At 40.6% G+C, this 12,582-nt stretch overlaps 1 protein-coding gene across 1 annotated transcript; it reads left to right on the top strand.

Annotated features, from left to right (window-relative positions):
- The first annotated feature begins 7,997 nt into the window (after positions 1 to 7,997).
- On the top strand, positions 7,998 to 9,701 carry LOC110515555 (endonuclease domain-containing 1 protein-like). Its single transcript, XM_021594424.2, has 2 exons — positions 7,998 to 8,432; positions 8,598 to 9,701. Exons 1-2 carry the CDS (start codon positions 8,106 to 8,108, stop codon positions 9,180 to 9,182), a joined length of 912 nt encoding a protein of 303 aa, XP_021450099.2. The 5' UTR covers positions 7,998 to 8,105; the 3' UTR covers positions 9,183 to 9,701.
- Positions 9,702 to 12,582: the final 2,881 nt, after the last annotated feature.

Raw genomic sequence — 12,582 nt, 5'->3', positions numbered from 1 at the left:
GTGTATTTATACTACCACAGTACCCTCTAATATGTGTATTTATACTACCACAGTACCCAACCCTCTGATATGTGTATTTATACTACCACAGTACCCTCTGATATGTGTATTTCTACTACCACAGTACCCAACCCTCTGATATGTGTATTTATACTACCACAGTACCCTCTGATATGTGTATTTATACTACCACAGTACCCTCTGATATGTGTATTTCTACTACCACAGTACCCAACCCTCTGATATGTGTATTTATACTACCACAGTACCCTCTGATGTGTGTATTTATACTACCACAGTACCCTCTGATATGTGTATTTATACTACCACAGTACCCTCTGATATGTGTATTTATACTACCACAGTACCCTCTGATATGTGTTTTTATACTACCACAGTACCCTCTGATATGTGTATTTATACTACCACAGTACCCTCTGATATGTGTATTTATACTAACACAGTACCCTCTGATATGTGTATTTATACTACCACAGTACCCTCTGATATGTGTATTTATACTACCACAGTACCCTCTGATATGTGTTTTTATACTACCACAGTACCCTCTGATATGTGTATTTATACTACCACAGTACCCTCTGATATGTGTATTTATACTAACACAGTACCCTCTGATATGTGTATTTATACTACCACAGTACCCTCTGATATGTGTATTTATACTACCACAGTACCCTCTGATATGTGTATTTATACTACCACAGTACCCAACCCTCTGATATGTGTATTTATACTACCACAGTACCCTCTGATATGTGTATTTATACTACCACAGTACCCTCTGATATGTATTTATACTACCACAGTACCCTCTGATATGTGTATTTATACTACCACAGTACCCTCTGATATGTGTATTTATACTACCACAGTACCCAACCCTCTAATATGTGTATTTATACTACCACAGTACCCTCTGATATGTGTATTTATACTACCACAGTACCCTCTGATATGTATTTATACAACCACAGTACCCTCTGATATGTGTATTTATACTACCACAGTACCCTCTGATATGTGTATTTATACTACCACAGTACCCTCTGATATGTGTATTTATACTACCACAGTACCCAACCCTCTGATATGTGTATTTATACTACCACAGTACCCTCTGATATGTGTATATATACTACCACAGTACCCAACCCTCTGATATGTCTATTTATACTACCACAGTAGCCTCTGATATGTGTATTTATACTACCACAGTACCCTCTGATATGTGTATTTATACTACCACAGTACCCAACCCTCTGATATGTGTATTTATACTACCACAGTAGCCTCTGATATGTGTATTTATACTACCACAGTACCCTCTGATATGTGTATTTATACCACCACAGTACCCTCTGATATATGTATTTATACTACCACAATACCCACCCCTCTGATGTGTATATATACTACCACAGTACCCTCTGATATGTGTATTTATACTACCACAATACCCACCCCTCTGAAATGTGTATTTATACTACCACAGTACCCTCTGATATGTGTATTTCTACTACCACAGTACCATCTGATATGTGTATTTATACTACCACAGTACCCTCTGATATGTGTATATATACTACCACAGTACCCTCTGATATATGTATTTATACTACCACAATACCCACCCCTCTGATGTGTATATATACTACCACAGTACCCTCTGATATGTGTATTTATACTACCACAATACCCACCCCTCTGAAATGTGTATTTATACTACCACAGTACCCTCTGATATGTGTATTTCTACTACCACAGTACCCTCTAATATGTGTATTTATACCACCACAGTACCCTCTGATATGTGTATTTATACTACCACAGTACCCTCTGATATGTGTATTTATTCTACCACAGTACCCAACCTTCTGATATGTGTATTTATACTACCACAGTACCCTCTGATATGTGTATTTATACTACCACAGTACCCTCTGATATGTGTATTTATACTACCACAGTACCCTCTGATATGTGTATTTATACTACCACAGTACCCTCTGCTATGTGTATTTATACTACCACAGTAGCCTCTGATATGTGTATTTATACTACCACAGTACCCTCTGATATGTGTATTTATACTAACACAGTACCCTCTGATATGTGTATTTATACTACCACAGTACCCTCTGATATGTGTATTTATACTACCACATTACCCAACCCTCTGATATGTGTATTTATACTACCACAATACCCACCCCTCTGATGTGTATATATACTACCACAGTACCCTCTGATATGTGTATTTATACTACCACAATACCCACCCCTCTGAAATGTGTATTTATACTACCACAGTACCCTCTGATATGTGTATTTATACTACCACAGTACCCTCTGCTATGTGTATTTATACTACCACAGTAGCCTCTGAGATGTGTATTTATACTACCACAGTACCCTCTGATATGTGTATTTATACTACCACAGTACCCAACCCTCTGATATGTGTATTTATACTACCACAGTACCCTCTGATATGTGTATTTATACTACCACAGTACCCTCTGATATGTGTTTTTATACTACCACAGTACCCTCTGATATGTGTATTTATACTACCACAGTACCCAACCCTCTGATATGTGTATTTATACTACCACAGTACCCAACCCTCTGATATGTGTATTTATACTACCACAGTACCCAACCCTCTTATATGTGTATTTATTCTACCACAGTACCCTCTGATATGTGTCTTTATACTACCACACTACCCAAACCTCTGATATGTGTTTTTATACTACCACAGTACCCTCTGATATGTGTATTTATACTACCACAGTACCCTCTGAGATGTGTATTTATACTACCACAGTACCCTCTGATATGTGTATTCATACTACCACAGTACCTTCTGATATGTGTATTTATACTACCACAGTACCCAACCAGGAGTCTCCTACAGAGCTCACAGTTCATCACTGTCCTTTTCCTGGTGGGGAGAAGACCAGAAGAGGATGATATCCTTCCTGTCTCCAAGTTCTGCCTCAAAATGTGCTGGGGTGAGTTTTTCCATAATAAATGAGAACCTTAGATATGGTAATTTAGTATTTCCTTCTCTCATGATCTATCAATGTCTCAATGTTCACCCAATGGCGTCCTTTTTAACTAAATTATTATATATTCTGTGATGATATCTGGGTGAAGATGAGTCCTGTCTGATATAATTAGAGGTCAAGACTGGACAAGGAGGTTGGATAAACTCCTCTCTATGAAGATGAGTCCTGTCTGGTATAATTAGTGGTCAAGACTGGACAAGGAGGGTTGGATAAACTCCTCTCTATGAAGATGAGTCCTGTCTGGTATAATTAGAGGTCCAGACTGGACAAGGAGGGTTGGATAAACTCCTCTCTATGAAGATGAGTCCTGTCTGGTATAATTAGAGGTCAAGACTGGACAAGGAGGGTTGGATAAACTCCTCTGTATGAAGATGAGTCCTGTCTGGTATAATTAGAGGTCAAGACTGGACAAGGAGGGTTGGATAAACTCCTCTGTATGAAGATGAGTCCTGTCTGGTATAATTAGAGGTCAAGACTGGACAAGGAGGGTTGGATCAACTCCTCTGTATGTGGAACAGGTGTGACTATTTATCATGTGTAACAATCAAACCTCCCTATTGGCTGTGTGTTCCACATTCTAAAGTAGAACCATCATTTTACTTGCTGAAATATTGTCCAGAAATGACCTCATTGGACAGAAAGGGGAACTCCTCCCACACCCATGTTGAACAAATATAATGTTTCCCTGAAACAAAGGATTTCTGTAGTTTAATGAAATAAGAAACTGATTCATAGTATATCATACATCATGCAAGCCAACGTTCAATAGCAACACTGCTATTGGTTGGTTAGTTTCTCTACATGACCAAGAGGTTTTGTTTAAATCCATTGACGACTATTAGTTTTATTGACCCAAATGTTTTGAGGCCCTAAAGTAAATATACTTTTGTTAAATTATTGACCTGTGGAACATTCACCTACTGGGTCAATTGTAACTAATCTAATTTCCACCACTTGGTTGAATTGTAAATGACTGGTACGTCCTGGGAACATACTAACTGTGTAATGGTAGCTGAGATATGATGTTTGTATTAAAATATTAATTTAACATAAATAATATTTTCATAATAAACTAAAGTCTAAAAGTGTTAGTTTGTTCCCCAGTCTCCTCTACTCTCACTGAGAAAAGGCCTCTTCAACTGAAGAATCTACAGCTGCTGAGTCTGAGGTGTTAAACAGCCCAGTGCTGCTCTGACCACAGTGTTGTTAGGAAACACATTTTCTAACTCTACATACACAGCCTTGTGTCAGCTCTTACTGTGAACTACTTCAGATACTGGATATAAACTCAGCAGTGTTCAGACCACAATACATCAACATAAACAACACCAATAAATGAAACCACTATTCATATCTTCTGGTTTCCAGTAATGAAAACTGAGTTCTGGTTAGTGATATTAATGAATGTGATCTCAGCAACAATAATTCCAGAACAATCCCACTGTTGTAATAGTGTGTTATACATGTAACCTTTTCTACCTGCAAATCAGTAATGAAGGAATAAAAAGGAGAGAGAAGGTGGAAGAGAGACGGAGGATAGATAAGAGGGAGAGAGGAGTTGAGAGATGGAGGATAGATAAGAGGGAGAGAGGAGTTGAGAGAGATGGAGGATAGATAAGAGGGAGAGAGGAGTTGAGAGAGATGGAGGATAGATAAGGGGGAGAGAGATGGATGATAGGGGCTAGAGAGGAGTTGAGAGAGATGGAGGATAGATAGGGGCTAGAGAGGAGTGGGAGAAGGGGGGAAGAGAGAGACGGAGGATAGATAAGAGGGGAGAGAGATGGATGATAGGGGCTAGAGAGGAGTGGGAGAAGGGGGGAAGAGTGAGACGGAGGATAGATAGGGTCTAGAGAGGAGTGGGAGAAGGGGGGAAGAGGGAGACGGAGGATAGAGAGAAGTGGGGGAAGGGGGGAAGAGGGAGAGAGATGGATGGATGATAGATAGGGGCTAGAGAGGAGTGGGAGAAGGGAGTGAGAGAGAGATGGATGATAGATAAGGGGGGAGAGAGGAGTTGAGGGAGAGAGATGGATGATAGATATGGGCTAGAGAGGAGTGGGAGAAGGGGGGAAGAGGGAGATAGGGATGGAGACATGGTTCTGAGACAGCTGTATTCTTCAAAAATCTATAGATTTATCAGTAACTGAAATGACCGTCAAAATATTATTGTCAGGAAATACAATTCTTCAGGAAAGGGAATATGAACTAGAACTGGTGTGACCAATCAGATATAAACCTACTGTCGTCCTACTTCCTGGGACTGGTGTGACCAATCAGATATAAACCTACTGTCGTCCTACTTCCTGGGACTGGTGTGACCAATCAGATATAAACCTACTGTCGTCCTACTTCCTGGGACTGGTGTGACCAATCAAACATAAACCTACTGTCGTCCTACTTCCTGGGACTGGTGTGAACAATCAGATATAAACCTACTGTCGACCTACTTCCTGGGACTGGTGTGACCAATCAGATATAAACCTACTGTCGTCCTACTTCCTGGGACTGGTGTGACCAATCAGATATAAACCTACTGTCGTCCTACTTCCTGGGACTGGTGTGACCAATCAAACATAAACCTACTGTCGACCTACTTCCTGGGACTGGTGTGACCAATCAGATATAAACCTACTGTCGTCCTACTTCCTGGGACTGGTGTGGTGATCAGATATAAACCTACTGTCGTCCTACTTCCTGGGACTGGTGTGACCAATCAGATATAAACCTACTGTCGTCCTACTTCCTGGGACTGGTGTGGTGATCAGATATAAACCTACTGTCGTCCTACTTCCTGGGACTGGTGTGACCAATCAGATATAAACCTACTGTCGTCCTACTTCCTGGGACTGGTGTGACCAATCAGATATAAACCTACTGTCGACCTACTTCCTGGGACTGGTGTGACCAATCAGATATAAACCTACTGTCGTCCTACTTCCTGGGACTGGTGTGACCAATCAGATATAAACCTACTGTCGACCTACTTCCTGGGACTGGTGTGACCAATCAGATATAAACCTACTGTCGTCCTACTTCCTGGGACTGGTGTGACCAATCAGATATAAACCTACTGTCGTCCTACTTCCTGGGACTGGTGTGACCAATCAGATATAAACCTACTGTCGTCCTACTTCCTGGGACTGGTGTGACCAATCAGATATAAACCTACTGTCGTCCTACTTCCTGGGACTGGTGTGGTGATCAGATATAAACCTACTGTCGTCCTACTTCCTGGGACTGGTGTGACCAATCAGATATAAACCTACTGTCGTCCTACTTCCTGGGACTGGTGTGGTGATCAGATATAAACCTACTGTCGACCTACTTCCTGGGACTGGTGTGACCAATCAGATATAAACCTACTGTCGTCCTACTTCCTGGGACTGGTGTGGTGATCAGATATAAACCTACTGTCGACCTACTTCCTGGGACTGGTGTGACCAATCAGATATAAACCTACTGTCGTCCTACTTCCTGGGACTGGTGTGACCAATCAAATATAAACCTACTGTCGTCCTACTTCCTGGGACTGGTGTGACCAATCAGAGGTGTTAACCAGTCCAGTGCTGCTCTGACCACATTTTCTAACTCTACATACACAGCCTTGTGTCAACTCTTACTGTGAACTACTTCAGTTACTGGTAATACACTCAGCAGTGGTCAGACTATAGATAGAGAATACACCAAGTTGGACACATCTTCCTCTATTTCATTCAGTTGGACACATCTTCCTCCATTTCATTCAGTTGGACACATCTTCATCTGTTTCATTCAGTAGGACACATCTTCCTCCGTTTCATTCAGTTGGACACATCTTCCTCCGTTTCATTCAGTTGGACACATCTTCCTCCGTTTCATTCAGTTGGACACATCTTCCTCCGTTTCATTCAGTTGGACACATCTTCCTCCATTTCATTCAGTTGGACACATCTTCCTCCGTTTCATTCAGTTGGACACATCTTCCTCCGTTTCATTCAGTTGGACACATCTTCCTTTATTTCATTCAGTTGGACACATCTTCCTACACTTCATTCAGATGGACACATCTTCCTCCATTTCATTCAGTTGGACACATCTTCCTCCGTTTCATTCAGTTGGACACATCTTCCTCCGTTTCATTCAGTTGGACACATCTTCCTCTGTTTCATTCAGTTGGACAAATCTTCCTCCATTTCATTCAGTTGGACACATCTTCCTTTATTTCATTCATTTGGACACATCTTCCTACACTTCATTCAGATGGACACATCTTCCTCCATTTCATTCAGTTGGACACATCTTCCTCCATTTCATTCAGTTGGACACATCTTCCTCCATTTCATTCAGTAGGACACATCTTCCTCCATTTCATTCAGTAGGACACATCTTCCTCCATTTCATTCAGATGTAGCAACCGTTTTTGAGTCAGAGACGCTAAGCCTTGTGGGATATTACTGAATGTGAACTCAGCAACCGTAATTCCAGAACAGTCCCACTGTGGTAATAGTGTGATGTGTATCTTCTGACAGACTCTATGCTGAGTAAAGTCATGTTTTTATCGTAAAATGTTTTTCTACCAGAACCAAAGTGTGGATGCAGTCACTATTTAGAGCAGTCTAATCTCATTAACCCAGAACTATAATCTCATTAACCCAGAACTATAATCTCATTAACCCAGAACTATAATCTCATTAACCCAGAACTATAATCTCATTAACCCAGAACTATAATCTCATTAACCCAGAACTATAATCTCATTAACCCAGAACTATAATCTTGTGTGATTAAGTTCTGGGTCCATACGAGTCAGAAACTACAGTAGGTGATTCACATGTTAATTGTTACAGCAGTTTCCATGGAAACATACAGAGGGGTTTATGCAAATCAGCCCTATCTGTCTTGACATCTGAAGGAGGAGTCTCTGTAATAACTATTTAAATCAGTCTGTCCTGACTCAGCTCAACAGTCTCCAGTCTACCAACTGGTCTCTGTAACTTCATCTTTGTCTCTGTGGTGTACAGTCTTCAGGTGATGATGGGGGTATTGAATAATCTCACTACTCTCCTCCTCCTCTCTCTCCTTCCTGTTGCTCTCTCTCATGTAGTGAAGAAGTTCAGCGATGTTCCACAGTGCCAGAAGTTCTTCCTGGAGGGGACAACTCCAAATCTCCCAGGTATTTTGTATGATGGGATAGTCAAGAACGAGGGCCGGTACAAGCCGATTTGCCAGAAGCACAAGAACACCTACAGGTTTGCAACTCTCTACGACACGACCAACAAGATCCCTGTGTTCTCAGCCTACACCTTCACTGGTTGTATACCGGGTAGACCAGATGAACGCTGGATGATGGAGCCCCAGGTAGGACTAATGTTTTGTCATGTAACACAACATGTGTATTTGTTTACTGCTGTATATCACAGACAGTTCTGTTACAGAATATAGAACCACCACTATGGAGGGAGACTTGATTGTGAGAGGGGTTATTGTACAGAGAACTTGTGAATGAAGGATTGTTTCCTGCAGCTCGACGGGGTCAACAGCGCTGAAATGCGGATACAAGATGGACGCCGTTACGAACACCAGGCTGAGCAAAAGGACTATAAATACTCACAAAATAAAAGGGTGAACAGAGGTCACCTCTTCCCAAGTTCACATGCTCATGACCTTGAAACTCAGGAGTCCACCTTTACCCTGACCAACATCGTTCCCCAGGACATCACCTTCAACGATGGCAGCTGGAATGAAATGGAGAGAAATGTCAGAGGAACTCTTGTGAAGAACTGTAAGGATGCTAAGGACCAGATAAAAGCCTATGTGGTGACTGGAGCAGTTCCCAACAACAACAACAACAAACTGAACCAACGAGTGAACATCCCGTATCTCATGTGGACAGCCTTCTGCTGTGAAAACAAGAAGTACAAGAAGAACAAGAAGTGGATGGCTGGAGCATACTGGGGGGAGAACGAGGGGGGGGAGGGGGCATTGGATCAACAAACCTTGGGAGCACTCGAAGAGAAGTTGAACAAACATTACCAAGGTAAAGGAAGTCCTGTCAAGGTGTTCCCAAGAGATTGTCCAAGAGTTACTAAACCTACCACTTCCTCCTAACCTAGTTGGAAGAATTTATTCCGTAGTGAGGAATCTTTACAATTCCATGAGAAATAGTTCTGGAAGGTTCTTTGGATGATCTGGGTACAGATGCTCTCACCATATCAACAAACTATCATTACTGTTAGAGTAATGATTATCAGGGTTAAATTGGTAATGAGGGTTGTAATGGTAATGAGGGTTGTATTGGTAGTGAGGGTTGTAATGTAATGAGGGTTGTAATGTAATGAGGGTTGTAATGGTAATGAGGGTTATAATGGTAGTGAGGGTTGTAATGGTAATGAGGGTTATACTGGTAATGAGGGTTGTAATGGTAATGAGGGTTGTAATGGTAATGAGGGTTGTAATGGTAATGAGGGTTGTAATGGTAGTGAGGGTTGTAATGGTAATGAGGGTTGTCATGGTTACATGTCAACATATGTACACTTACAATTGTAATACTTTTCTCTTCTATGTCTATATATATCTATAGTCTACTCTCCCCTCTCTATCCATCTCTTCTATGTCTATATATATCTATAGTCTCTTCTCTTCCCTCTCTGTCCATCTCTTCTATGTCTATATATAGCTGTAGTCTATACTCTTCTCTTCCCTCTGTCCATCTCTTCTATGTCTATATATATCTATAGTCTATACTCTTCTCTTCCCTCTGTCCATCTCTTCTATGTCTATATATATATCTATAGTCTATACTCTTCTCTTCCCTCTGTCCATCTCTTCTATGTCTATATATATATCTATAGTCTACGCTCTTCTCTTCCCTCTGTCCATCTCTTCTATGTCTATATATATCTATAGTCTACGCTCTTCTCTTCCCTCTGTCCATCTCTTCTATGTCTATATATATCTATAGTCTATACTCTTCTCTTCCCTCTGTCCATCTCTTCTATGTCTATATATATCTATAGTCTATACTCTTCTCTTCCCTCTGTCCATCTCTTCTATGTCTATATATATATCTATAGTCTACGCTCTTCTCTTCCCTCTGTCCATCTCTTCTATGTCTATATATATCTATAGTCTACGCTCTTCTCTTCCCTCTGTCCATCTCTTCTATGTCTATATATATATCTATAGTCTACGCTCTTCTCTTCCCTCTGTCCATCTCTTCTATGTCTATATATATCTATAGTCTACGCTCTTCTCTTCCCTCTGTCCATCTCTTCTATGTCTATATATATCTATAGTCTACGCTCTGCTCTTCCCTCTGTCCATCTCTTCTATGTCTATATATATATCTATAGTCTACGCTCTTCTCTTCCCTCTGTCCATCTCTTCTATGTCTATATATATCTATAGTCTATACTCTTCTCTTCCCTCTGTCCATCTCTTCTATGTCTATATATATATCTATAGTCTATACTCTTCTCTTCCCTCTGTCCATCTCTTCTATGTCTATATATATCTATAGTCTATACTCTTCTCTTCCCTCTGTCCATCTCTTCTATGTCTATATATATCTATAGTCTACGCTCTTCTCTTCCCTCTGTCCATCTCTTCTATGTCTATATATATCTATAGTCTATACTCTTCTCTTCCCTCTGTCCATCTCTTCTATGTCTATATATATCTATAGTCTATACTCTTCTCTTCCCTCTGTCCATCTCTTCTATGTCTATATATATCTATTGTCAAATATATATCAAATATAAAAAGTATGTAAGGGGACAGAATTCTATTTTAATAAATAAAATACAGTTGAATTCCTTGATGATGTGCTGCCATTACTCTTGTTAATGTTAATAATTAGGTTTACAGCAGGGTTGAGGTCAATTCCATTTCAATTCCAGTCAGTTCTAGAAGTACACTGGAAATCCATTTCTCTGCCATGCTTTTCAATGAGGAACATTTGGAATTGAAATGGAATTAACCCCAACACTGGCCTAGAGTTTGTCAGGTTGTGACTTCCTTATGACTGTTACCATGGAGATACTATTATATGTTCTGAATGTAATTCTATCACTGTTACCATGGAGATACTATTATATGTCCTGAATGTAATTCTATCACTGTTACCATGGAGATACTATTATATGTTCTGAATGTAATTCTATCACTGTTACCATGGAGATACTATTATATGTTCTGAATGTAATTCTATCACTGTATGTATCCATCTTCTTCCCATCTGAAGGAATAAACATATATAATGAATGAAGCCTGTGAGAGTCTGGTGTTTTGTTCTCATGCTGTTTAAATGTAACCAAGTGACTCCAAAATGTTCCAATTCAACATTAAACAACGTTATTTGAGCTAAAAATATAAATGATTGAAAGCACTATTTTAGTTGTCAGTTATTCATTCAAACTTTGCCATAACTATGTGTCCAACCAGTCCAGCATACCAGCTAGCTACCATGTCTCTAAACATACCTGGAGCTGGTCAAGAAGCTACCATGTCTCTAAGCATACCTGGAGCTGGTCAAGAAGCTACCATGTCTCTAAACATACCTGGAGCTGGTCAAGAAGCTACCATGTCTCTAAACATACCTGGAGCTGGTCAAGAAGCTACCATGTCTCTAAACATACATCACCCATAGGGCGTCTTGTTTCAGTTTTCAAACCTCCAATCCATGACCTCTGTGGACAGGACAGGTTTCAATTGATTTATTGATTGATTGATAAATATATTATATATATATAAAATACATATTTTGTTTTGGATGAATTTACCTCTGCCTAGATTCCTTTTATGGATTATTTGGCTTGAAGACCATTGCGATGCGTTTTTACCCATTGAAGACTATTCAGAAAAACTACAAAAAACTACAAGGCTACTTCCTGGAAAATGACGTGTCACTTTAGTAGTGTATAGAAAAAAAGACCTTGGATGAGAGAGAGAGAGAGAGAGGGAGTCAGAGATAGATCGAGAGAGAGAGAGGGAGGCAGAGATAGATAGAGAGAGAGAGAGGGAGGCAGAGAAGGAGGGAGGCAGAGAGAGAGAGGGAGTCAGAGATAGATCGAGAGAGAGAGAGGGAGGCAGAGATAGATAGAGAGAGACAGAGAGGGAGGCAGTGATAGATAGATAGAGAGAGAGGGAGGCAGAGATAGATAGAGAGAGACAGAGAGGGAGGCAGAGATAGATAGATATAGAGAGAGGGAGGCAGAGAGAGAGAGAGAGGCAGAGATAAATAAAGAGAGAGAGAGGGAGGCAGAGAGAGATCGAGAGAGAGAGAGGGAGGCAGAGACAGATAGAGAGAGAGAGAGGGAGGCAGAGAGGGAGGGAGGCAGAGAGAGAGAGAGAGAGAGGGAGTCAGAGATAGATTGAGAGAGAGAGAGGGGGGCAGAGATAGATAGAGAGAGACAGAGAGGGAGGCAGAGATAGATAGATATGGAGGCAGAGAGAGAGAGAGAGGCAGAGATAAATAAAGAGAGAGAGGGAGGCAGAGAGAGAGGCAAAG

The sequence above is a fragment of the Oncorhynchus mykiss genome, chromosome 9, assembly GCF_013265735.2.
Source record: "Oncorhynchus mykiss isolate Arlee chromosome 9, USDA_OmykA_1.1, whole genome shotgun sequence".
In the NCBI taxonomy this organism is placed as follows: Eukaryota; Metazoa; Chordata; class Actinopteri; order Salmoniformes; family Salmonidae; genus Oncorhynchus; species Oncorhynchus mykiss.
Note: the sequence above shows the minus strand (reverse complement) of the source record. Positions and strands in the feature narration are given on the sequence as shown.